The sequence below is a fragment of the Dendrobium catenatum genome, unplaced genomic scaffold (genome assembly GCF_001605985.2).
Source record: "Dendrobium catenatum unplaced genomic scaffold, ASM160598v2 fragScaff_scaffold_1632, whole genome shotgun sequence".
NCBI classification, from domain to species: domain Eukaryota; kingdom Viridiplantae; phylum Streptophyta; class Magnoliopsida; order Asparagales; family Orchidaceae; genus Dendrobium; species Dendrobium catenatum.
This window is the reverse complement of record NW_021320094.1, coordinates 1,171,561-1,198,827: the sequence shown is the minus strand read 5'-3', so window position 1 is coordinate 1,198,827 and position 27,267 is coordinate 1,171,561. Positions and strand designations below refer to the sequence as shown.

The 27,267-nt window shown below is 35.6% G+C and overlaps 3 protein-coding genes across 8 annotated transcripts in view; 1 reads left to right on the top strand and 2 right to left on the bottom strand.

Moving 5' to 3' along the window:
* LOC110099052 (myb family transcription factor PHL7-like) overlaps positions 1-7,736 on the bottom strand; it is a 28,332-nt gene extending 20,596 nt beyond the window's left edge. Inside the window, exon 1 of one of the 4 annotated variants that reach the window (XM_020826073.2) lies at positions 7,564-7,736. Coding sequence is in view for 1 of the 4 variants with exons in the window: in XM_028701054.1 (XP_028556887.1) it covers positions 7,394-7,508 (115 nt within the window). In the remaining 3 variants the exon portion in view is untranslated. Of the gene's footprint in view, positions 1-7,393; positions 7,528-7,563 lie in introns of those variants that run through there. The other 3 variants (XM_020826070.2, XM_020826071.2, XM_028701054.1) reach the window with 3 other exon arrangements.
* A 2,012-nt stretch (positions 7,737-9,748) lies between these two features.
* On the top strand, positions 9,749-11,132 carry LOC110099051 (transcription factor MYB80). Its single transcript, XM_020826069.2, has 3 exons — positions 9,749-9,964; positions 10,038-10,167; positions 10,245-11,132. The coding sequence occupies exons 1-3, from the start codon at positions 9,832-9,834 to the stop codon at positions 10,975-10,977; spliced, it is 996 nt and encodes a 331-aa protein (XP_020681728.1). The 5' UTR covers positions 9,749-9,831; the 3' UTR covers positions 10,978-11,132.
* LOC110099050 (proteasome activator subunit 4) overlaps positions 11,011-27,267 on the bottom strand; it is a 39,141-nt gene continuing 22,884 nt past the window's right edge. The window contains exons 14-35 of one of the 3 annotated variants that reach the window (XM_020826068.2): positions 26,951-27,160; positions 26,727-26,876; positions 26,496-26,572; positions 26,194-26,393; positions 24,395-24,611; positions 24,241-24,320; positions 24,036-24,153; positions 23,756-23,926; positions 22,932-23,100; positions 22,810-22,853; positions 22,671-22,713; positions 22,426-22,571; positions 22,135-22,229; positions 21,090-21,988; positions 18,560-18,838; positions 18,378-18,473; positions 16,370-16,548; positions 12,787-12,868; positions 12,299-12,423; positions 11,759-11,851; positions 11,271-11,424; positions 11,011-11,189 (exon numbers count right to left, since the gene is read on the bottom strand). In XM_020826068.2, the coding sequence (XP_020681727.1) occupies positions 11,148-11,189; positions 11,271-11,424; positions 11,759-11,851; positions 12,299-12,423; positions 12,787-12,868; positions 16,370-16,548; positions 18,378-18,473; positions 18,560-18,838; positions 21,090-21,988; positions 22,135-22,229; positions 22,426-22,571; positions 22,671-22,713; positions 22,810-22,853; positions 22,932-23,100; positions 23,756-23,926; positions 24,036-24,153; positions 24,241-24,320; positions 24,395-24,611; positions 26,194-26,393; positions 26,496-26,572; positions 26,727-26,876; positions 26,951-27,160 (3,669 nt within the window). In that variant the 3' untranslated portion in view covers positions 11,011-11,147. Of the gene's footprint in view, positions 11,190-11,270; positions 11,425-11,758; positions 11,852-12,298; positions 12,424-12,786; positions 12,869-16,369; positions 16,549-17,001; positions 17,147-17,206; positions 17,315-18,377; positions 18,474-18,559; positions 18,839-21,089; positions 21,989-22,134; positions 22,230-22,425; positions 22,572-22,670; positions 22,714-22,809; positions 22,854-22,931; positions 23,101-23,755; positions 23,927-24,035; positions 24,154-24,240; positions 24,321-24,394; positions 24,612-26,193; positions 26,394-26,495; positions 26,573-26,726; positions 26,877-26,950; positions 27,161-27,267 lie in introns of those variants that run through there. The other 2 variants (XR_003703142.1, XM_028701047.1) reach the window with 2 other exon arrangements.

Genomic DNA, 27,267 nt, shown 5'->3' with positions numbered 1-27,267 from the left:
CTCCTTATTTTCTCCTTATTGCCTCCACAAGACTCATGCTCATATATTAATTTCATACAGACTCTACCTAAACTTTAAAAAATATATAATAAAAAATAAAAATACTGAAACCTACAAAATAGATGTTAATATTCACATATATAAATAAAACATATAACATATAAAGGGTTAGACTCATGTCGGATGGTAAAGGTAAGCTTAACATAGCACCTGCAAATAAAGCATTTTAATATGTGACTTACTCATTTACATTCCCCTCCACCGTGGACATAACTCCCCATAGTACATATATCTCTAATTGTAGTGCACATACATCACACTCTATAAACAAAATAAAAATATATCATAAAATATGCAGCTAGCACAAAAAATACACGCAATGAAAAATCCTAACTACATTTTACCCTATTCTACACAAGTATTTTTTATTTTACCTACATCATCTAATGTGTAGAGTCAATGTGGCTGGAAGAGTTTACTCATATGATCTTTACAAGACCATAGGATATGATCTCATCCTAAATATTTAATTAAATTGGAATATGCCATCTTAATCTTGCAAGTTTCAAAGTAATTTTATGATTTTAAAAATATTAATAAGTATAAATAGATTTTCTTATAAGATTAAAATAGCATTTTGAAGAAAAAAAAAACTTTGTATAATGTCTAAATACTCAGAATGACATATTCTAAGCTAGTAATATCCTTATCACGATCATGTGCAATCTAATTAAGACAAATTAATTATCATTATAAAAAATCATGTTATTGACAACGATAATTAATCTATCATAAGCATATGTCAATGCTAAGTTTAATTAAGAACCTCAACTGTTTAAGTGTTGACACTGATAACCTAAGTCTATATGCTCATGATAAGAATGGATGACCTAAATGATTTGCTCAGAAAATAATATTGGAGACGTGAAATGCCTTAATATTTAAAGTGAATTATGGTCAGTTGAAGATTGAAGGACTTTTAAGTGATTGAATATGCCTTCAACCACTCAAAATATGTATGAATAAATGCAAGACATCACAATGGCATGATGAATATATATGATATGAGCAAGTATAGCTTACCTAATGAGTATAATAAAGTACTTAGATATGATCTCAAGCACCTGATCAAGCTCTACGCCAAATTTTATAATCTATAAGCACATAAATATGATCTTAATATGTTAGGAAAAGATGTAAACTTTAAGGTTCAACACAGGCGTGATCATAAAGATCACGAAATATAAAATAAATTAAGTCCACTAAGTCATCCATTAAATATGTACAATTATGTCACAAACAATATTAACCATAATAATCTAACATATACATACAAGATAAATGCTATAATGATCTTAATTAGAATAAAATGAGCTATATGATCACATTGACTGAATGAATAATATGATCTAGTGCATGAGACTAATGTCCTAAATTACCTTGAGTGTTTATTTTAAAGATCTTGCCATTTTAAATCCAAATCAAATAGGAATTTACTAATTATAATTCATTTAGAATATATCATAATTAGATTAAATCTATAATTATTTTTAGATATTTACATGCACACGTATATAGATACCTGATTCACACACAATGCAAATTATGATCTATGCATGTGTACAATCCTATATTTATGAAATCAGCAAGCAAAGCAGTCTTAAAATTCATTTTTCAATATACACAACTATATATCTTTTTTAACTTTAAATATACTAATTTTACTTATCTATATTAATTTCATAATCTAAAATTAAGAAATAATTCATTATAATACAAAATATAGACTCATATGTCTCCTACAAATTCGAAGCGATACCAAAAAAATCATATAAGTTAATTCATATTATTTATTATTTGATATAATCAAAATAATGCTTATAAAATTATAATTTAAAATAAAATAAAATAAAATCATGAAATTCTTTTATAAAATGGAGCATAATTTAAAAAAAAAAAATACAATTTATTTCATCTCATTCAAAGTTAAAATGAGAGAAACATAATTTTTCAAAATTAGATCATTAAATTTAAATTTGAATTTTATTCATAAAAATATAGTATATATTAAATAAATATCTAACATTCAATAATAATTATGAAATCCACTTTACAAACATACAACATTATTGTAAGGAAATATGGTCATTTTTTTCTATAATTCAAAGCTAAAAAAAGAAATTTATAATTTTATAAATTATAAAGTCAATCAATATAATTAATTAACCATTAAATGAAAAATAGGTACTTAATTTAAAGTTTATTTAAAAAAATAGAGAATATATTTCATAATTAATTTTGTTAATAACTAACAGCATACAAAATTATCTTCTACTTAAAAAACAAAATTCAAAGATAACACTACATAATACATATGCATTTTTAGATATTCAATGTGAGATATTTTGACTACTTAAAATAAAATAAAATAAATAAATAAGACTTCATATTCACCTCAAAACGAAGTTAAATATACTTTAATAATTTCAAAATAGCATAATAATATTTTTAAAATTATCACATAATATTTTAGGACTCATTATTAATTAATAAAAATATAAATATTAAACATCAAAAAATTATAATAAATAAATTACTTAATACAAATTCATAAATTTGTTAAAATAAATATGATTTATATTTATGAACATAACACAATTTATTTCATTCTACTTGGACTCCAAACGAGTGAGATCCCATTTTTAAAGTTATGATTGCTTGTTTGATCTTCCTAAACTTTTTAATATTATAATAATATTAAAATTATTTTGAAGACTAAAAAGACGTCAGATAAGTGGAGTGTGTTGTTTCCTATTTTTAAGAATAAAGGTGATGCACATGAATGTGCGAATTGTAGAAGAATTAAGTTAATGTGTTATACTTTAAAACTATAGGGGAGAGTAATTGAGTATAGGTTATGATGAAATACTAACATTTCTCAAACTTAGTTTGGATTCATGATGGGTAGTTCTACTATGGAAGCTATACATTTACTAAGAGGTTTGATGAAGAAGTATAGAGAGAGTAAGTAGGATCTACATATAGTATTTATTGATTTAGAGAAAGCATATAATAAAGTTTCAAGAGAAGTGTTCTAGATAAAGTTTTAAGAGAAAAGTTCTAGAGAGATCTAGAAAAGAAAGGAGTTAATAATGCTTACATTAAAGTCATTAAGCATATGTATAAAGGAGCTATTATTTATGTTCAAACACAAAGTGGTTTGACTAAGTATTTTCTTATTTCAGTTGGATTACATCAAAGATCAACTTTAAGCCCATATCTTTCTTATTTAGTCATGAAGGTTCTTACTAAACATTTGCAAGTGGATGTACCTTGGTGTATGTTTTTTTGCTAATGATATTCTTTTTGTTGATAAGACTAGAGAGTAGAGAGGGAATTGAAAGAAAACTTGAATTATGGAGGTCAGCCTAGAGTCAAAAGGTTTTTTTCTGAGTAGATATAAAACCAAGTACATAGAGTGCAATTTTTAGTAGTGATAGACTTCATGAGGGAATTGTGACTTTGGGCGATCAATTTATTAAATAGAGTATACTTTTAAATATCTCAGGTCTATTGTTCAAACCGATGGTGAAATAGATAGGGATATTATCAGTAGAATTTAAGTTGGATGGTTGAAGTGGAGAAATGCATCGCCTGTTGTGTGATAGAAAAGTATCCCTCAAACTTAAAGAAATATTCTATAAGATGGTGGTGAGACTTGCAATGCTTTATGACATAGATTGTTGGTCATTAAAAGAGAAGCATAAAGTTATGTATTGCAGAGATGATGATGTTCAGATGGATGAATGGCTTTAAACTTAGAGATAGCGAATGAAAACAAACATATTTATGAAAAGGTTAGCGTTGCTCCAATGGAAGATAAGATTAGAGAGTCACCTTAGATAGTTTGGTCACATATAACGTCAGTCATTTTAGATGTCTCGGTTAGAAGAGTAGATGTATTAAATCTGAAATATGTTAAGAAGAATAGAGGTTGACATAAAAAGACTTGGTTAGAAATGTTTAGATATGACCTTCTTTTATTAGATTTAAATGAGAATTCGGCTCTTAATAAGACATAATGAAAGAAAAGGATTCATTTAGTTGATCCCTAATAGTGGGATAAAAGCTTAATATTGTTGTTGTTGACTGTTTATCTGAAATCTTGGTCTTCTACTTAACCTATACTTAGTAGCAGATTTCCAAGGTCCTATCCTATCTAGTGAATTCTGGTTGGTTAGAAGATATATGTGTTGCACCAAATCTTGCTACAACAAGCTAGATAAATTATTATGAATCCAGATTGCAGCCATCGGATCTTTAAAATATGATCTACCGTCTTTTGTATGTCGTCCTTTCTTCAACCCATCTAACCTTGGGTATAAGCTCATAAAAGCCAAAGTGCGATGTAGATGGCATAAAATGGGAGGTGACTATCAAGATTGTAGCCAACAAGCAGTGGCCACCAGTGAGCGGCATTCACTGGCGTCGAGGGCGATGCCTATAGGCGGTGGTGGTGGAAACTACCCCAATAATTTTTTATTTTTTTTTTCAGGGAGCAATGGATCTAGGCTTTGGGAGATAGGAATAGCTTTTCAGCTTAGAGGCCATCTTAAGGATCAAACCAACAAAACCTTAAATCTCTACATCAAAACTTAGTGGGCTTTAAAAAGATGTAGAGGTGGAAAAGGGAGGGAGGTTATATCTTCGTATGGTTGTAAAGGAGATAGCCTGGGGTAAAGTTAGATTTCACTCCTCTCTTTCTTTGAAGTTGCAACTGAATAAAAATTTCAAGAAGAGAAGAGGCGTTAGAGAGAAGAACCACCATTTTTTCTTCTCCCATTTTTTTGGCCGCAGAAAGAGTGAGACCATTGGGGATTTTACCCAAGCTTATTGGCTACCAAGAAAGGTGATTTCCATCTATTGTGGAGAAAGGAGGTTCATCCATAATTTTTTTGGAGGGATTTTTAACTCATTCTAGCCATTTAAAAGATAAAATTTAGTTGAAATGAAATAGGGGGATACATATAACTTATTTAAAATTATACATCATAAATAATATATAATTATAACAAATACATCTAAATGTTTATTTATCAATATTGATTCAAATCATTTACTCGAAGCATCTCAAACGACATCCAATACAGACATGGATGGGCTCCATTGAACTACCACGATGATTTGGACATAACGATATAATCTATTTCGCGAGATAATGCTTCAATAAAAAAAATTTCATGTATGAAAATCTCGCGCATATAAATTTCTCATAAATCTTTCATGATTTCAAAATCTCGCTCATACATGCAGAATCATTTATGAGGATGAATGCGGTGCAACTCATAAAACGCAAATTTGATGATGTGAGGAAATGTGAAGCATCATTTAGTAATGCATGATAATATGCGACACACAACTCGATCTGACTAGATATTACTTAGGAACAACTAAGATAAAGCCCAAGTCTACCAGGTAAATATTCTATTAAATGGGTCATTGACTTGGACAACAAAAAACAGGTAAATGTTGCTCCAATAGTGATGCAAACACATGCCACTTGATATGCATTGTGCTATGGAGAAACAATCATGCCACAAGAACTAGAAGATTATATAAAAAGTGTGATAGGAAATACTTGAGTTGCAAGTAACCATAATCAAAATTGGGGGGAAAACAACAAGAAATCTGCTGTTTTCAAGAAGAACCCAGCAGGAAACCAAGCAGAAATTCAGATTTTCGGAGATAAAACAGGAGCAAACTCCTATTCAATCAAACAACGAGAAAGCAAAGAAAGATAGGAGTTTCTCCAATTCGAGGGGGAGAAATAGCCCTCCAAATCTCTAGCAGTAGTCTAGAGCCCACGTACAAACCCTAGATCTCAAATTCCCTTCAAATTCAAGATAAGAAACCCTAATTCTCTCCAAAGCCTAATTAAACTCAAGAGGACTCAAGCAAAATCCTAGAAATTCAGACTGCTATAAAGGTGGGATACCACCCTATATTATTCTATTTACAAAAAAAATTCAGTACATTCAACCCAAAGAGCTAATACCAGTAATCAATAAAAAAATGTGAACCATAAAACAAGATATCAAGATTAAAACCGAAAAAAAATAAGAGCTAATGCCTTCTTATTGTTTCTATTTTTGGGATTTAACTCTTCAACAAGCAATTTCTCCACATCCTCTCTTGACTTAAACTCGAGCTGGCCTCAAGTGCCAACTCCATTAGAGCTATCTGAAGCTTGCTTAGCACCGTTATTCCCAGGTTGAGAATTTACGACTAATAGAGGAGGGCGGGAGCGACTCCCTACAGTTTGCTTTTCCCCTGTATTTCTTCATTATTGTTTTTCTTTGGCTCCTTTGTTGCTATTCAACTTCGCTCCTCGAAGACGTTCCCTTCTTGTTGGATCAGAAGTTAGACCATTTTGATCAGAAGCAATGACGGGAGCTCGCTCGCTGTGAAGGTAACATTCTCCCTTTCGCGCGCTTCTTTGGTCAAGTCCCGTAAATCCGCCAAATTACAGGATTTCGAAAATCTGAGATTTACCACTTTCATTTACCGTGAGATTTGGTTTTGCATTTTAGGCCGTTTAACTAAATTTCGCTCAAATCCAACATAAATCCTGCTACCGAATAGTCCTTAAGAGCTTCTCCAGCGAAACTTCAAACGGTTGTATAGCATCACTCAGATTACTCCAGTGGAACGCCAAATAAAATGCTAATAAGATGCAGGTGAACAGTACGACTCCAATATCATTTTTTTAAAAATCCAAAAAACAAGTTAAAATAAAGCATGAGAAAAAATATACTAAGAATATTCTTTTTTGGTATTAGAAAATGGAGTTTGGTTGGAGACAAGTTACTACATTTTGATGTATTATTGTATTTTGGAGTAAAAATTGAGTTTCTTCAGTTGGAGATGCCCTAAGATGTAGAACAAAGCTTCAGAACATGAAGAGCTCAAGGAAAAGGAACTGGAGTTAACAGGAACCTTACAGAATCAACCAAACTAAACCCTAAGGCGGGCAAACAAAGCTTTTCTACCTAACCGGCTTTGCAGCTCTCAACATTTGCTGCTCGCCAAAACAATATCATAACCAAAACCCCTGGTTATGAACATCAAGAGATCTACATATGAGAGGGTAAAAGCGAAATCACAGAGAGTGGAAGAGGGTTTGCGAAAGAAAAAATACATCAAACTGCATAACCTGCACCAATAACTGACAACTATAGAATCACCCATCGTGTTCTCTAATTGCAATTCTCCAAAAAAACAATAGATTCTGAAATCAAGGGTCGATCGTTTCTGCCCTAAAAATCTCTCAGAAAACGCAAGAAGCCGATCAAATTCGAAGCAAACAAGAAACTGAGCAGAGAATGAGAAAAACCAGGTAAGCAAATCTCAGAATTCCGTAAATTTGTGCGATCAAAAGAATAGCTTCGGCAGGTTATTTGACTCCAAAAGAGCAGACAAAAGACAGACAGTAAAACCGGAAAATGCATAAAAAAAGCCTTAAAAAATCAAGCTTTTTAAGATAACTAACAGCAAGAATCAAACCTTTACACAATATTCTTGCGAGACTCTACACGTAGCATCCAATCAGAGGCAAGCATTGGGGACGATCGTACATGTAAATAGAAGGCAAAAGGGAGTCGCTTTCTGGCCGGAGCTCTCAACTACATCGGAAATGGAAGCTATTCGTGCCGGCCGCTAACGGCATCTTGCCCAAAATATTCTGTTATCTGGGTCCTTTTTTTTTCTTAAACAAATTACGAGCCGTAGACTGAAATCGGATTAAGGATTCGTTTTGGGACGGCTTTTTTACTAAGTACAAGATTTTTTATTTTTTACTAAAACTCTGTTTTAGAAAGCAGCACCAAGAAAACCTAAATTGTGAAAGGTTCGGAAAATAGAGTTTCTGAAAGCAACAACTATCTATTTTTTAGTGCAGTCCCTCTTTTAATATATTAACATCTTTTCCTTCTATATTGTCCTATTAATTGAAAAGTTAACCCATAGCACCAAAAAACAACAGAGCAGCCAGCAAATCAAAAGGCACAAACTTGGTTGCCACCACGAAAAATTATTCTGTCCGGACAACGAACCGAGCATACCGAGCAGTACCGCTGTCGGTAACGAGTGCAGTACCGAACGTCCAGTGATTTGGCACTTTTTTATGTCTCTAGACATATTCGGTGTCCGGACACAATAATCTCTCTGCCACCAGGGCCTTCCGTAACACGAACAGGTTGATGAACCTTTAACTGCGTCCCCTGCACTAAAAATTGCCTACCGACATTTCAGTCTTCCCCCTAATTTACTATACATGACTAGAACGAAATGCTAGAAGGTTTGGAAATGAGGCACTCACCGATATTTCCTCGCAAGATTTTAAGAAGGCTATTTGGTCAAATTAAAGGCCTGGAAAAATATATGAAGAGGTTAAGCTGCTCTTTGACTAATTTCAGTGGAACTCATTTCCGATTTTGTCTCTGCTTGATGAGCCTATGGCTTCATCGTGAGTTTCGATTTTGCTGGACAATGATAACGGTTGCTTACCCACATAGTATTTATTGTAACACTGAATAGCCTTCGTCCTTCCAAAGCCAACCATGGCGCTGTAAATTCCAACAATTGGCTAAATGATCAAATTCTGGGAATGTTTTCACGCATTCTGAGTTAAATTTTTGGTCATAGCCTGCATAAATTTTTCGTATTGCGTTTTCTTTGTTTTCGGCAGTTTGAAAATTTCAGCAACTTTCTTAGGCTTTTGTAAATAATTAAGAGATAATACATCATTATATGGACTCATTTAGTTGCTTCAAGTTAGAAATCATGATTTGAAAAGAGATGAAATTTGTTAAATCTACTATTTAGTTGGATGAAGTTAGATATTAATATTGATTTTTCAAACACTAAATTCTCATAACTCTTTAAAATATAATAACTAATTTTCCCACTCAAAATGAACGAAAATGAAATCATTAATCTCAAAAATATTAGATATATAAGTGTTATTTAAATAAGTGAAGTTCTAATGGCGGTAATCGACCGGCGATGTTCGGGTGGAGATCTGACTGTTGCTAGCCAGCAAAAGTCAGACAAAGATAATATGGCGGAAGCCTGAGGATAACAAGATAGAGGTCCAACGGTAAGGGTTAGCTAGCTATTTTCCTTGGTTGAAGATTTAGGATTGTTCTCATATCTCTCTTTCCTCTTTAGCAATGGTCTAAACTCCCTCATTCATGTATGGAGTTGATGCATATTTATAGGTTTCTTAGAGTGACATATGCCATAAATACGGAGGAATCTCTAATATTAAACGTGCCAAAATTTAAGATATCCAATTTTTCTCCTGTCTAAAACCTCTAAAATTTTAGAAGCCATGCGTATCATATCCTGAGTGGTTTATTTTCTGTAAATGGAAGTACTCGAACTAAACAACCCTTTGAAAGTACGTCAAGGAGTCAACATGAGAGAGAGAGAAAAGAGATCCAGATGAAGAGAGGAAAAAGATGTGGAGGGGGTTGACCCCGGCATTTTGTGGGTGAGCAACCTGCCCGCGCATCACGCGCTCAACGGGCGTTGAATTCTTTAATCCAAATTAACCCCCGTTCGCCCACACGTGAACCCCTGAATCTATTGTCTGCTTCTATTATAAATGCACCCCGTCCACACATTACACTTAATAAGAATATTCTAGCTTTGATATACGAATTAGTATCGTTATCATATCGTTTGTAATTTGTGCTAAAATTGGGAAAAATAGTAAAAGTTCTGTTGTGAACTGGTTAGAGAGAGAGAGAGGTGAAAGTGGAAGGGGAGATGGGCCGGATTCCGTGCTGTGAAAAGGACAACGTGAAGAGGGGACAGTGGACCATGGAGGAAGACAACAAGCTCTCCTCCTACATCGCTCAGCACGGAACCCGCAATTGGCGCCTTGTACCCAAGAATGCCGGTATCCATAATAATTTAATTAGTTTTTTAGTCTCAAACTGCGCATAATAAAAATTACCAACATGACACGATAGGACTGCAGAGATGCGGAAAGAGCTGCCGGCTGCGCTGGACTAACTATCTCCGACCGGACCTCAAGCACGGCGAGTTTTCGGAGACTGAGGAGCAGACTATAGTTAAACTCCATTCCGTAGTCGGCAACAGGCACGTAATAGATTTGAAGATGAGTAATTGCTTATAGGAATTGCTTTCGCTAAGATATATAAAATCTTACTTGATAGATGGTCACTCATAGCTGCACAACTACCAGGGAGGACGGACAACGATGTAAAGAATCACTGGAACACAAAGCTGAAGAAGAAGCTCTCGGGGATGGGAATCGACCCCGTGACACACAAGCCTTTCTCACACCTCATGGCGGAGATCGCCACCACCCTCGCTCCACCGCAGGTCGCCCACCTTGCAGAGGCCGCCCTCGGTTGCTTCAAGGACGAGATGCTTCATCTCCTTACAAAGAAGCGCATTGATTTCTCCTCCGGCTACAGTGTAGGAGGCTACCCTAGTACTACAGTTCCGCCACCCCAGCCGTCCGTAGAGCCTACCCTGGTTGAGGAGTTTAATGGAGAGGAAACCATTCAAAAAATCAAAATGGGCCTCTCCCGAGCCATCATGCGGGAACCTAGCCCAGTCAAGGGGTGGGGGACCATGACTAATGGGGAACCTGACGACAATAGTTTGCTGTGTGAAATGTACCCAATGACCATCGACCAGGGGTACAGGTACGGAAACCCATCGGTATACGCGAACGACGGCGAAGGTTCCACGTGGAGCACATGCACTGGTGGCGGCGGAGGTAGTGGTGCGGTGGAGGAGAATCACCTCTTGAAGGGCAAGGAGGACGAATCGGAGGAGTATGAAAGTGTTAAGGGTGGGAACAAGGAGGATGCTGGCGTGTTTGGTTCGGAGTGTGTTCTTTGGGATTTATCGGATGATCTCATGAATCATATTGTTTAAATGAGAAAGCTAGCTAGTACGATCACTGAAATCTGAAAGAATAACTGTAGCTAAGATGCATCTGGTGCTGTTGAATAGCATGAATGCTTGCTTATTGTCTTTCTATTTCCTTCGGTAACAAATGTTTATGAATAAATAATTATGGTACAGAGATACAGAATTGGTCTCCTCTAAGCAAAATATGAAGACGACGATGATGTGTCCGCTAGAACCTGCAGCCATGTATGCATTTTAAGTTATTAACAGGAATATAATCTAAACTGAAGAATCTTATTAGGATGGAAGGAGCTTGCCTCCAGTTGTTCTTCGTTAAATGAATCCTTTTGAATGCTCCAGGTATCCGCATGAGTTCGCCTAAACTCTGCAACTGCTTTTGTAACCGTAGATTTAATGGGAGAGGGCTCTGTGATGAATCGGGCCAGCAACGTTACATGATCTGGCAGCCAGCTGCAAAGAGTCCAAGTACATTAATCAAGCATGCCAAATAAAACTGGCCCCGGAAATGAATTTTCAGAACACATCTTTGTTGAACTTTCCATATTCTCAATAGGTAAAAACGGAAGTTATTTAGAGAGTTCAAACTGGCAAGAAAAGATCTGAAAAGCATATGGTGGGAGCTGCTTCAAATGATACCAGAAATGCGAAGAATGATTGAAACCAGAAAGCTAAAAATATATGAGAACTCAAAGAGCCTTCTACGAAAAAATGAATAATAATCCTATCTGAATTGAGAAGAAAAATAAAAACAGATTACAGGTTTTCGAACTACGTCCAAGCATACCTGGGCATGTCATATGGACTCGATAGCACAGAAGCAGATAGTGCGAGAACGGCGCCATGTATAGAAGCGGTAGATTGACCAGATCCCGATTTTCTGCAATTGAAGAAGGTAACTTTAGTCTTGCATGACAAAAGGAGGCATGTAAACCGAGAATACTTCTCTGCCTCTAATTTTCAGAGAACAAATAGATGCAGAGTGAAATGACGATAGAAAAAATTATTTTTGGTATTTTATTTGATGTAAACTTCTTGCACTTATTTTCAATAAAGTTACTTTTAAGGCTAATTCCTTCACAAACTATCGCATACAAATACAGTCAATTTGGCCACACCATGGGATTTGAATTACTTCGAACCTGCATGACTTGAAACAAAACAACCAAAAATAAAAACCGATTTTTGGGCTCGACTATCCATCTACATCCGTTGTTTCAAGTTTTTTAACTCTTGCGTTCCGATAAATTCCCAGCATCCAAACTAAGCAACAAATACAGATCATCCTGCAATCGAAATGAAGGCATAATCTGAGTAGATTCTTAACCTTTGCTTCCTTTTTCTGATGATCGACTGTGCTTCTGAAAATGCCCGATCTCGAAAAACCGCTGAAAGCTCTTCATCTCCAGCCTTCATTAAGCTTGCCAGAACCCCCGCGGCATGTTCCCTCACCTGGAATTCAGAAAATATTATTTGTAAAAATAGTAAATTACAGTAAACTAAAATAGTAGAGGAAAATATTTGTTCCTACGGCAAGAAGAGAAGAAATAGAAAATAAACCATATATTGTAGGACTTGAAAAAGAAGTTAAGATATGATGCATGACAATCACTCAAAAAGTAAATTCAGACTTATAAATGAAATTAAGATATAATACATAAATTTAAAGAAAGAAGTGGGTGCTAACAATTCCAAATATATCACAAAGTTCATGGTATAAAGATTGATCATGATGAAATTTCTTCAATCAAGGAGTTTCTAGGAAAAATCCAGCAATGTTTGTAGATTAGATCCAATTCATAGAGATTGACTTACCTCTACTTGGTTATCAACAAGGAGTTTCTCAATGCTGTTCCAGATTTGAACTTTCTCTGAAACAGAAAGTAAGAATGTGTGCCTGTTGAAACAAAACAAACATGGTCAGAAACATCAAGTAGGAGTCATTCTATTAAAATGTTTCATGGCGTCTCAAAAGAGAGACAAAAAAGAATTTACCTGTTGATTTAACAAAACGGCTTGCAAGAAGACTAGATAAATTGCACTTAAAGAGATATCGTATGCAATGTTTCAACTAATTTTTGCAAAAAAAATGTGTACAACTTGCGGATGATGCAAGCATTATTCTTTTCCAATAATCAGCATTTGAACTATAAGCTAATCCTCATTTAAGCTATTCTCGCACCGGAAATTGTCATATTTGAATTCCATATCTTCGTCTCATTAAAGAAGAGGTCTGAAGCATTAAATAGAAACTCCCTTTCCTCTCTCAATAGAGCACACATATTTCTGTGGAACTAAGCATTATCATTTTCCTTCTATTAAAGCTGTTTTGGAGCCACCACGGATCTCCCTTACTGTTGTGCGGCCATGCCTGCACTGACGTTGCCTAGAAAGCAGACCCACTTGGCTGCTGCTTGTCAGGAAAATAGTGCCAAACTTTTATGTGGATGTATTAAATATGAGAGATTATAATGAACCACCTATGTTGCATGGATACGCCTATTTATGAGGCATGCTGTATCGGACACATGTCGGATACGGATACGCCTCCGACATGCCACGGATACGTGTCAGATACGGCTTTGCCGTGTCCAATTAAAATATTATTTAAATTTGATCGGACACGCGTATCGCTTGGTACTCGGTACTGCTCAGTACTCGGTATTACTCGGTACTGCTCGGTACTGTTCGGTACCGCTCGGTACTGTTCGGTACCGCTCGGTACCGAGCGGTACTAGAACTCAGTACTGCTCGGTACTCGATACCGCTCGGTACCGAGCGATAATATAACTCAGTACTGCTCGGTACCGGAACTCGGTATCACTCGGATACCGCTCGGTACTGCTCGGGCAGGTCAAACCCCGCCAGGGGGCGCCCCCTTGGACCCCCGGCATAAACTCAACATATCTATACTTTTTATTAAAAATTTTCATGTTTCAAATTCATGTGGATTAATTGTGTCGATCCTTCTTACTTCTAATTAAAAACTTCATCTGTTAGACAATTTATGTTTTTGTACTAGACATTTAAATAGTTAATGCTTACTTTTATTTTGATATTATAAGATACAATGCTACAAATGTTGTTGCTTTCATTTTTTTTATCTTTTCAAATATTATGCTTTGATTAATTTGTTATTTTTAATGTATGAATTATGCCGGGTAGGTCGACTATGGAAGACATACATTTATTAAGAGGTTTGATAGAGAAATATAGAGAAAATAAGGAGGATCTACATATGATATTTATTGATTTAGAAAAAGCATATGATAAAGTTCCAAAAGAAGTGCTATGGAGAGTTCTTGAAAAGAAAGGAGTCAATAATGCTTATATTCAAATCATTAAAGATATGTATGCAGGAGCTATTACTTGTGTTCAAACACAAGGTGGATTGACCAAGTATTTCCCTATTTCGGTTGGGTTAGATCAAGGATCAGCCTTAAGCCCATATCTTTTTGCTTTAGTCATGGATGTTCTCACTAGACATTTGCAAGATGATGTACCTTGGTGTATGCTTTTTGCTGATGATATTCTTCTTGTTGATAAGACTAGAGAGGGAGTTGAAGGTAAACTTGAATTATGGAGGTCAACCTTAGAGTCTAAAGGTTTTCGCTTGAGTAGATCTAAAACGGAATATATGGAGTGTAATTTTAGTAGTAATAGACCTAGTGAGGGGATTGTGACTTTAGGCGATCAAGTCATTAATAAGAGTACACGTTTTAGATATCTTGGATCTATTGTTCAGAGTGATGGTGAAATAGATGGGGATATTATCAACAGAATTCAAGTTGGATGGTTGAAGTGGAGGAATGCATCGCGCTTGTTATGTGATAGAAATGTACCCCTCAAACTTAAGGGAAAATTCTATAAGATGGTAGTGAGGCCTGCAATGCTTTATGGTGCCGAATGTTGGCCATTAAAAGAGAAGCATAATACTAAGTTAAGTGTGGCAGAGATGAGGATGCTCAGGTGGATGAGTGGCTTTACCCTTAGAGATAGGATACGAAATGAGCATATACGTGAAAAGGTTGGAGTAGCTCCAGTAGAAGATAAGATTAGAGAGAGTCGCCTTAGATGGTTTGGTCACATAAAACGGCGGCCTTCCGATGACCCGGTTAGGAGAGTAGATGTATTAGATTTGACTTATGTTAAGAAATGTAGGGGTAGACCTAAAAAGTCTTGGTTAGAAAATATTAGGAATGACCTTTCTTTATTAGATTTAAACGAGAATTTGACTTTTAATATGACACAATGGAGAAAAAGGATTCATGTAGCCAACCCCACGTAGTGGGATAAAGGCTTGATGTTGTTGTTGTAATGTATGATTTATATATTATAATGTCGTATCCGCGCCGTATCCGTGTCCTGTATTTTTAAGAATTGCCGTGTCCCATATCCGTATCGTGCGTATCCGTGTCGCCGTATCCGTATCAGGGCAACATAGTGAACCACAAAACAAACACAAAAGAGAAGTACATCAAGATTTCCATAATTTAGACTAAGTCTACATCCATAGTGTCCAATCAACTAACTACAAAAGCTTAAAATGAGGTGCAAAACAAAAATACTCGCCAATCCTCAAATCTAAGCACACCTACTCTCAACATAAAAGAGAACTCCAATGTCTCTAAAGATAAATAAAAGAGACGTAACTCAGAAAGAAGATCAAATAAATACCAGAAAGTATTCACTTGAAGGTTTCTCAAAAGGGTATTTTTATCCCCTCCGTGGATTCCACTCTAAATTTCTAGCACAATGATACTTCAAAATCATTGAAATTACATTCTGATTTTCTCATTCTTATACTTCTTCACTCTATACCATAATACTCAGTTTTCTGACTCTCCTAGCATCTCTTACTCCTCGTACCAAAACCACCATATGCCACTATCGCACGATTCAGAACATGCAAATCAACGCACATAGATACTACTAGATAGATATTTCTAATGAGGTTTCAAATCTAAATCTAGTTCAAATTTTGATCTAAAAATTATGAAAAAATAATAAATTATCCAAACAAATTTTGAAATTAGATTTTATCATTAAAAAATAATTTATTACAATCATAGCAAACCTCTTATTTAAAATTGAGTAAAAAAACTAAGATATATTTCTTGATTACTGTCATACTGTGGGCTTCAAAATTTTGCGCCCCGGCCTTACTGTTAAAGTTTTCTGTGAAAGTTTTGAAGTTTCAGATAAAATTTTTAGAAAACATATTGGATTGTAAATAAGAAACTACTGAGAGATTTTAATCTCATTTTGTGAGGAAAATATGCAACTTAGCAACATGAAACCAAAAACTGAAGAACACCCATAGTTGAAAATTACTAAGCTAAATGGTACCTCATGAAAATTATGTAGCGCAAAAAGTTAGGCGAGCAGAAATACCAACCTGTACATGAAGGTACGGAGATATGAGAGGGATGCCGATCTAGTCCGCCAATTGGGATCATTGATAGAAGAAAGGATCTTAGAGACAGCATTTTCAAGAAACGGACGAGGTAAAATCTTCCACTTCAGCAATTCAAAACATGCCTTTGCCAACGTCGATAAATCTTTATCAGATGTTTCCTGCATACAAGTGGCGTGAAGGAGATAGTCTATAATACACAAGTTAAAACGATGCATCAAATCAGCTAAAAACATATGGCAGAAAGACAGTGAAGCATTTTGCTACAGGTCATTAGTTTTCCTAATTTAAGGTGAAGTCACACTAGAGACCTAAGAAGAAACAACATTTTACTTTTAGTTACCATGTACTTTTTACAGACAATTTATCAACTGGCTTTAGATCATCAATCAAGGTGGCCTTATAGTAATCAAGTCTCTTCGTTTGAGAAAGTCAAAACAATTGTCTGGCCTTTCTTGATGATCTCAAATACTGCGTTTCCACATAGGCAGTTCACACAGAACAAGAATCCACTCTGTTTATGTTGACTCAGCAATCAGTTAACTGAAAATTCTATTTTATACAGATACACTTTTTTAATTCACCATTAGCAAACCATTATCATAGCACTTCACCTGGGTTTTAATGCTCGGCTCACTCAGAAAAGACCATCCATTTCAAATCAGCTGAACTATCAGAAGATCAGAATTCAACTTCATTCAGACACTTATCTTTGTCACCGTGTCTATACCATTTAAACTAGCACACCGTCCCCCAAGCCTTGAAAACAGAAAGACCCCAACATGATCAAATCGCATCAACAGCAATAAAATCTGATTTGGAAAGTCAGAAAAACTATAAAAGGAGATTCGCTACCTTCTTTCTTGCCTGCTTAACCCCTATCACCCATTTCTTTCTACTCATAGCCAAGCCCTTAAGTTCAAACTTCTGGAAAAAAAAATTACAAAACTCCTCATATTAAAGGTAATTAACCAATTCTATTTAGTTCATTTCGTTTAAGATCTTTCTTATTTCCTTCGTCAGTAACCACCATAGCTATAGAACACATAGCACCAGCATTCAATGGCAGGTAGGTGGCTGATTTAGCTAAGGGATAAGATCAAGACTTAAGTGTTGGTGTTGGATGTCAAGAAAAACAGTAGAACCACATTTCATTAATCTCAAGGAATAAGCTCATCACAATCATGATTTAATGTATCCGTATTTGCCATGTCCTCATTACAGAAGAAATGGAAAATTTGACGAATCACAAGGTTGTTAAAGCATGCAAACATTAGTCCCTGGTGTATGTAAATACCAGTGCAGAAGCTTGCATAATTTTTTACTAGCAAAGTTTATATGAATGCTCAGCAGATCACAAATGACAGTGCAACAAGAGCAATGCAAACTAATGACAGACTATTTTCCTCCCCGGCCATATGGAGAACCATGCATGGAAAGATATTGAAGATAAAACAATAATGCTTTAAAGTGTCAGATTACGATGACACAGCAACCTTTATTTGTATAGTTCAACTAACATTAAATGATCTTCCAAGAATCAGCAGAGCAATAGTATTTTGCCAGTCAGATTCAACATGCATTACACCTAAGAAAGAAACCATTTGGTATTTTCACCTGCAAAAGGCCAGGCTTTTCATGCAATAAGGGTCCATGGATGATAATGATGGTAACTGGTGAATATTTTATTTTTTTTGGCCTCATAGGGGCAAATGCTAGCTTTTCTAAGGTGTTGAACACATCACTTTTAACCATATTTCTTAACACTGATGATAAATAATCAAATTTAAACACAAATACAGATTAACAGATCTAATGTGTTATATTAGTATAGCAAAGTGATCTCAGAATGAAGCAAAGGAACAAGCCAAAAGCAACTGCCTGGTTAAAATATCACCATACGAGTGCTAACATAGTAGTTATTTACAAAGTCAAATGAACGTTACTGGATTCTTAAACTAAAGTTGTGATAAGCATGCTTCTAAAGTACCTGCAAGGAAATAACAGAATACAGGAGTCCAACAATTACGTCCAGTAAATATGAAGATCTTCCAGACTTAAGAGATGAGATAATGAAATGGAACAGCTGCACGGATTAGAACGAAACAGTTAGTCCATGATTAAAAAATTACTCGGAGGCTTCACTAGGAAAAATAACAGAAAAATCACAACCATTTCCATTCTCCTAATATCAGTCTTAGATTCATTGTTTTTTAAGCCATTTTCATATAGATCAGATAAAGTCTCCATGCTTTCTAACTGGCTGGAATTCTGTATATTTATTGCAGATTCAGAGGCTCTTTCTGTTAAAAGTTTAGCCCAATCTTCGGTTTGCAATGATTTGATCATGACATTGTCTTCGCCCCTTTTTGGATCCTTACTGTAGTAAGTTGTAGAGAGTCTTAAGTTCGAGCATAGGATAGAAAGAGTAACACCAATTGCTTCCCTCACCTGAAAACAATTCATCCAAATTTCACTAGACGATCACAGAAAAGGCATAATAAACTTGGGGGGAAGTATAATTCATCAACAAAATTCATGGGGAAAAAAAGAAAAGACAACAATATAAATTTATTTATTGAAACCAGATTAAAGAAAGATTGGCTGGCCTGGACAAGAAAAATATGGTTAACAAATCCAAGCATGGAGATGCTAATCTTCTCATTTAAATATAACTGGAACAACTTAATATTAAAGGTTTAAAACTGAATATCAACTCTTGTGAAACATATACCATACCTAATTAACAGTGTGAAACTCAAACAGGCAGACCATTGCATAAGGAAAAGATAGACATGATCATATCTAGGGATTAGCATCATTATCGTATAGAGAATAATACAGTAAAATGTAACGTTTAATTCTCTAATATATTAAAAGTTTCGAAGGCCTAACGTAACAACTACAATTACATGTACAAACCAAAAACATAGTAATGAACCTAGACATATTTCATATTTCCCTGAAATCGCACTAATATTGGCATAAACTGCTACACGAATACAACTATTGCAACTCACAACACGAATAAATAAGTATACGCTTCGTCAGACCTGATAAAACATGGCATATGCTGACCAGTTGCATCATGCATAAGGTGTTGAGGACCATAACAAACAAGTTGATATGAGTGATTTATATTTAAATAACAATTAGCATTAATTGTAATTAGATAAAGTAACTCATTACACTTAATTATTAAGGTTTGATTTAATAGTTAACTCACTTGATTTTTTCATATATATATATATATAGCTTTTGTTTTAAAGCTAACTTGAATATAGAAAGAAAATGAGGCAGTTGAGATGGAATCAAGAGAGAATTCGGGCAGTCAAACGTGAGAGGTTTCTCATTTTGGCAAAATTAGGATAGGGGTTACCGCAAGAATTCGTATAAGCTTTTGAAAGAGGTTCGCCACAAGGAGCAATCATTGGCATGAATCAAAGGTTAGGTATTGCTCGGTTTTTCTTCATCCTTTCCTCGACATCCTCCGCACGATGGCCGTTTGCCAAATCAAAGGTATATTTCTACTCTTAACTGATTAAGGGGCGTGAAGATGTCTGAATATGTGGTTCTTGGATTCACTATTCCTAGAATAGTTGTCCGTCTTTCTTTTTCAAATTCTACTTGCCGGTCAAGTTTATATCAAAATTGGAAACTGAATTCTCTAATCATTTGTATATATCTTCATTGATTAATAAAGAGATTGCGAGAGAGGTTGCACTGTAAAAATAGAGTTCACTCAACTCGAACCACGTAATTTGATTTCTTCTTCTGATTGATTCCTGTATTATCGGTGGCTGTGAAATCAGTGATTGGTTTTGAACATAGATTCTTCCTATTTACATTTCTAAATGGCTGTGAAATTAGTGAAGTTGCTATTTACATTTTTTTATACATCCTTGTGGTTTGAAATATAGATCCTTTGCATAACCACTGTAATGTGAGACTGAGGTAGGATTACTAGTACTACTACAACAACATCAAGCATTTATCCCACTTGAGGTAGGATTATTACTGATAAACAATTTTTTTCTCTAATCAAACAATTGTTTGCAGGCATATGAAGCAATTCAATTGATAAGTACAGAAATTTACAAGTGGCTTTCGCTGTTTCAAAGAGGAGAAAATCTTCTCAAAATGTTTACTGTTTTTTGATATTGGTGATATCTCATTTAGTGTTCTTGCTTAAGGTTTTATATGAACAAAAGTGTTACTGTTTTTGTACATTTTAATTAACTTTTGTGCAAATGATCTTGATCTTGGAAGATAAAGTGCAATTTAAATTGAATCACAACACAAGTTTAAGTTTGGTATCATAATCAAAGAGAAAATGATCAAAATGTTACCTTAATTAGACGTGCATATGCTAGCATCATGATCAATTAAGTAATAATATAGTCTTTTATAATTTCTATCAAAGTAGATAGGTAAGACCAATTTGATTCAAATTTGGTAGGTTAAGAGACTAAATTAAGTTGAGAGACAAGATTGAACACTTTAAAAAATTTTGAAACAAAAATAGGCACGGCGCACCTAAAAATTGAAGGATCATTTGATTATTTACTCCCCAAAAACAACAAAAACTTCAAGAGCTTAGAAACACTTAAAAACTACTAGAACTGGTACTCCATAAATATAAACACTGAAAGATAAATAAAAATTTTGGACTGTCCAAAAGTAATGGTGAGTGGAGATTTACTTGGGCAGATGAGTGGCTCATGTTATCGAGCAATTCTGCCAGAAGTTTTTCAAGAAACTCCAATTCTTCAGCAGGCATTCTTTGTGGAGATATTTCAACTAGTGCAACTGAAAGGAAAGAATATCTCTTGGCCATAACATTGCTTGTCACCGTCTGTGGTAAATCTCTTGCTAAACAGTCTAAAATTCTTTGCCTAAGAAGAGGAACCCGTGTACCATACTTCCCTTTCCCAGTAACAGCATAACGAACACAAGCTGCCCACTCAGGTATTGATTCCACGGCTGGTGCTATGATAAGCTTCTCCAGCTGAAACGTTATCCAACTATCCCATGCTTCTGGAAGACCGTCAATATCAGAATGAAGTATACCAGCGAGAGCTTCAGCAGCAACACTCTGCTTTGCCCTTTCTTTTGAACCTGAAAACTCTTCTAGGGCATTCTGAATTGCATGCAAAACTGGTGTACCACATTCTTGGGCCAATCGTTTAAAAATCTTTGCAAAGCTGGAATAGAATGTATGACCCCCAACTGACGACATCCAGTTGGGAGTGCGTGGCCAAGATGCTGAGAAGTCAAAGTAAAAAAAAGTTATCGCTTTGTCTGTCACACTCTGAAAAGATGACGCGCCATGACTTCCTTTGGATGCGAAACTGTCATTGTCAGAAATAATATGGACATGGGAGAGACAGTTAAGTGTCTCATTGAAAAAATTCTCCTCCTCAAGTATTTCACCCAATATTCCAATAGATGAGTTCATATTTTCTCTTCCATTAACGATGGGATGCCGAAGTTCTTGACTATTGACTTTGTAAGGAGCACCCTGCAATAAAGAGTTTAATGCAGAAATTGCAAGCATCCTTGACTGAGGAAGTTGACTTCTTAAATTTCGTAAAAAATGTCCTGAAATGGGATAAATAGGATATTAGAAATTGAAATAGGCTGCAAATCAAATTTTGAAAATAATCAGCTAAGCAGCCGCCTGAAATTAATAAAAACCTAAATATTTTTAATCATGATATCATTTCAACAATCTTGAAATAACTGACCCGCAGTTTGGCTGAGAAGTTTTTCAGACACACTTGAACAATTTCGATATGACAAGATCAACAAAAGTAGTACTCTATTTTCCATCAGATTATACCTGAATTCCATTTATATCATGCATCACCAATTAGTCAAATGACTTGCAGAAAAATATAAACCAAGGATGGCAGCTTGCTAAAAAACTGTGCCTTGTTAGATTTAGTTGTAAAAAGAAAAGCAGCACTAAAATGATAGATGAATATCACAGGCAAGATGTTTCATTTAGAGGGAAGAGATGCACATAGAATCAGTACCGCCAGTGCATGCTTGTAGCGTCAAAGCTCAATGAAGTAATTTTAGAAACAAAATCTTCAAATCCTGCTGCATCCCCAAGATTTTCTGAGTTCTTGAAGAAGCCCCTTGATATACCAGAGAAGTGGATATTGTACTTAACAAATAACTGAGAACCCCACCAACACCAATTAATAGATGACAAATGAAAGGGAAGCTAACTTAAAGAAACAGGAATGGCTTCTTCGAATCAGCTAAAAAAAGATACCTCAGTGATAGCTTTCTGAGCTTTCAGCGATTCATGATGGGAGCTTCAGAAAATTCCCCATGAAGTGAGATTAATGTTCCAAAATAATTTAAAAAAAAGGCTATGAAAGAGAGCAATTGATAAAGAGTAAAATGTTTACCTAGCCAGAAGACCCGTGACAAATGAAGATAAGGATGTTGCATCCTAAACAGTGTGACAACTATTATATAAGCAATTATCCTATGAATATACTTAAAATGCAAATCAATGTTTGAGTCTTACCGTTGTCATATGCCCGAGAACAGTTTTCATGGAAAGAACTGCACAAGAGCCTAACACCACATGTTCTGAAGTTTTTTTATTAGAAAGATACTGAGTCATTATGAGAACAGATTTGGCAATAAATGGTGGCCAGCGCTTGAACATCTTTGCTAAAGATCTCGCAGCATGCCTAAAAGTCAAATTGACAAATTCAATTAGAGGAAATTGAAACTTAAATACAATCTATTTTTTTATCCTTTTTCTCTCTTTTTTTGCGAGTGCTCTTCTGACGGGAATTAACTGTGTGTGCGTAGGATGCAGACTGGATTGTAGAGAAGAGGGGGAGGGGCTAAATCAACAGTATCTATAAGCAAAAGTATGGAAAAAGCAAGTCGCCAAATTTTTTTTTAAAAAAAAAAATCTCATATTTTGTTGAAGAGAACAAGGATGATTCTATCATGGCGTGGGGCTGAATCCACAGTATCTATAATATAACCAACTTATTCAGGGAACAAATACTGTTGATGAAAAGTATGGATAGAACAGGGAAAAAAAAATTCATAATTTAGTGAAGAGAACAAGGATGATTCTATAACATTCCAATGGTTACCATGGATAGAAAGAAACTAATAGTATCAGATTTCATACATATAAAAGCACACGACAAAATAAAATAAAAGCTTCATGTGCAGCATAAGCAACTCCATTTGAATTTTATTATTGAGATTATTGGTGCACTTGATTCATCAAGGAAACTTGTTGAAGTTCACCAAAGTGATGACCACTGGAGAAAAATAATATCATGAATGGTTATACATAATAGGCTCGTACTTAAAGCCACTTACGAACGAACAGTCTCATAGTTGTGCAAAGAGAGTTCCAAGAGATCATCCATCAGAGGAACCATGTGTTCTGATGGAGCCAAACTAGTATCAGCACGAAATTTATGATATGAGGACTGTGATGATCTCCATGTATTATGCATGTATGCCTTGTCAATAAGCGCCCACCTGGGTCTGGAAAACAGAATACACTTTCAAAAAACTGTGTCCATCGATATTGCATAAACAATATATCGGAAAAGAAGAATAAATAGAGAACAACGTTTCGACAAACATTTTTTACCTTCTCTTTCCAAGCGCATGGGAAGAAGTAATGAAATTACATGGAGGTTCAATTATTGAAGCAGATTCCAATTTCCAAGCCTGAATATGATTTAACCAATCTTCATACTCCAAGCTTCCTGTAATAAAAAACAACCATAATTTTTCATCATATAAGACCATCCTAGACAGAAGTTAACCATATACTTCACATTGTGCATTCATACCATAATTAGCTAATGCATGAATTATGCGAATAATAAGTATCAACAGAATGCTATCATCTGTTCTCTCTTTTAGCAAGTATCTGCAAAAAGCTCAAAAGGAAGGCACTTAGCATACCAAATATGACTGATGAATACTTAATTTAATCCGACAAACCTGCAAGCCACATGTACTTGTTGAGCAGCTCTTTCCCTCATTTCTGAATTACCAACTGGAGAGCCAACTGCCCCAGCAATTAAAAAGAAATTGTAATCCTGATCTGTAATACTTGTGCTTCTGAGAGATGGACGCATCTCAGGCAAGCATGACATAACACCCTGCAATGATGAGTATATACGCAACAGTGTCACTTTCAAGAGTTCCTTCTCATTCCCTGCAAAAGGAATAAGAACATTAATTAATAGATAATATGCACCGTCTTAAATTCAGAAAGGGAAATGGTGACAACTATTATAGTGAGGAAGAAAAGTGATGGACTAGATAAGTAAAGGGTAAATGCATTCTGCACTTCTTAAGGTTCCCTAAAACTCTGTTTTGGTCCTCAAGTTTCAAATAAGGGTATGTAGGCTTCATTTCAAAATACTTGTCAGCTGCTTTGCTTTCCCAAAAAATAATCACGAAGATACGCTCAAGTTGTGCAGGATAAATGCAACAAGAAGCATTACTGCCCATATTCCCCATTCATGGCTTCAAAGCCATCGGTAACAACTTGTCACCTCTGCCAAAGTATTAATGACCTTATTTTATAATGAGCATCACAACAATGCAACAAACATCATCAAATGTCAAATACCGTCCCAGCCATCCTAGCCGTCCCATGGCTCTTGATCCTATGGCCATAATGGGGATCCAGGTGAGGCCACCTGGATCACGCCGATCTCATTCCATAATCAGGTGGCTGATTCAGGAAGGATTATATTAGGACAATTATGCATTCTTCTATAATTATTTGTTTATTTATTAAGATATCCTGTATAGATCTATAAATAGTGATAGTTTTGTATGATAAAATTAAGCTTTTTTCCTCTCTAAATCTCTGATAGTTTTGTATGATAGTTTTGTATGATATAGTATCAGAGCTTTCATTGTCTTGACCAGAATTCTGAGTTTTTTTACAGTCGGACTTTCTGAAATGAAGGGGAGCAGGTTCTTGGCTTGTTCGCTCCTACATATGTCCAACCGAGAGGAGGGAGACTGCTTCATCCTACGGTCTCTGCATTCGATCGAGAGAGATGAAAGTCTCATGAACTCCTCTTGCATGTGTGCGACCAAACAGGAAGAAAGAGGCGTGCAGACAGAAGATTCTACACTTGTGTCCGGGCGGAACCAAGCAACATCGTGCGTCCCTAAAGCTTGTAGCACGTGGTAGCCTCCTCTCGTGTGTGTCTTGGGTGGAACCGAGAGGATTCAAGCAAGAGCTTGAGGTGCGTGCATCTGGACAACTTTTGTCAAGTTCCTCTGCCCCCAAATTTTCTTCCATCCTCTGCATCTATATCAAATCCTGCCGGCAAGCACACCGCCATAGGTTTCCACCATCGATCATCATTACCATAATTATGAGGAATACAGGTTCCCACCACGACCTTTTTTTATCGGAATTCTGAGGAATAATGGTCCTTCCACCGACTTTCATTGTCGAATACTAGTCCTTCTGCTTCATTCGTGTGTCCAAGATCGAGAGATGGAGCGGGAGGGCTCCTCTTGCATGCATTTGGGGCGAATATACATTTTTACTTGAAAACTGACCAACCAAGATAGTTCTAGCATCTTTGAACAGAGCTTCTAGACCCGCTTAGTAAACCCCACACTCAATGGCACGTATGAAATCCTGTACATGCTCAAAGAAAACCCTCATCCCCCAAATCTTTTAAAAGATGCTTGTGTTTCCTTCTTACACAGATATTGAAAGCTATTGAGCCAAGATTACCAGACTGCAAATCACACATCATGCTTACCTGCATCAACATGAACTTTTGTCTGGCATATTTCAAGAAGATCATCTAAAGCTGCTTGAAAATGATAAACCAACAGCTCATTTGCAAATGAAAGCTCTTCTTTTCCAGGGATGTGCCACTTTGGAAGCGAGCTGTTATTTTCATTCTTTGAGCAACCCCATTCTTCTAAAATGGAAGCTCCATCCTTCTCTGGCAATGACCTAAGCATGCAGAAAAATTGCAATATGTCAACAAAATTCACAACTTGGACAATCAATTTGTTCTCCTTTAGAAAAGAAATATAATTGAATGAATAATTATACTTGTATTGCTCAATTGGATAATAGAGAACCAAACTTCCAAGGAGAGAACGAAGAACATGATCACCAGCTCCATTAACCTGTCGGTTAATCAAAGATTGAGGTTACCATTGATAAAAAAAATAACATATTTGAATACAGAAAGGAAAACAAATCCAGGAAAAAAACATGCAGCATCCACAAACTTAAGAATTAATTGATTCAAGACATGGTACCGTATGCCCACTAACTAACCTTCCATGAAGGAGCCCGGAATGCAGAGGCAATTGCTTCTTTCAGCTCATCTTTGTGATGAAGTAGCTGAGGGCCTGCATAACTGATGGCAATAGCTAGCACTTTTAAATGGTACTCAATTGCTATTTCAAGAGCTGGGGAAAGTGTAGCCTGCAATTAGGACAAATTAAATAAGAGAGATACTGATACTTGAGAATTCAACAACAGAATGATCAAATAAAGACCTTGGTTGATGAAGATGAATCCTCTCTACCAAATTCGTAAGTAGGCGTCCCTTGTAAAGAAGAGGTTACAGACTGCAGCAGTGGTTTGATAAGGTTGGCAGCCGAGTCTTCTGGGTTAGAATGTACACAAGCACAACAAAGAAGCCCAACTTCTGCAGTAGCACCAGGAAGAATATTTGAATTCACAAATCTGGAAATTTTCTTCAATACCTGGAACATATAAGAAGACGGATAGTAGATGAAAAATACTTATACGATCCACATGCTATGATCCAAATCAAGATGGAGCAAATTGAATAACTTGGTGGCAGTATTTG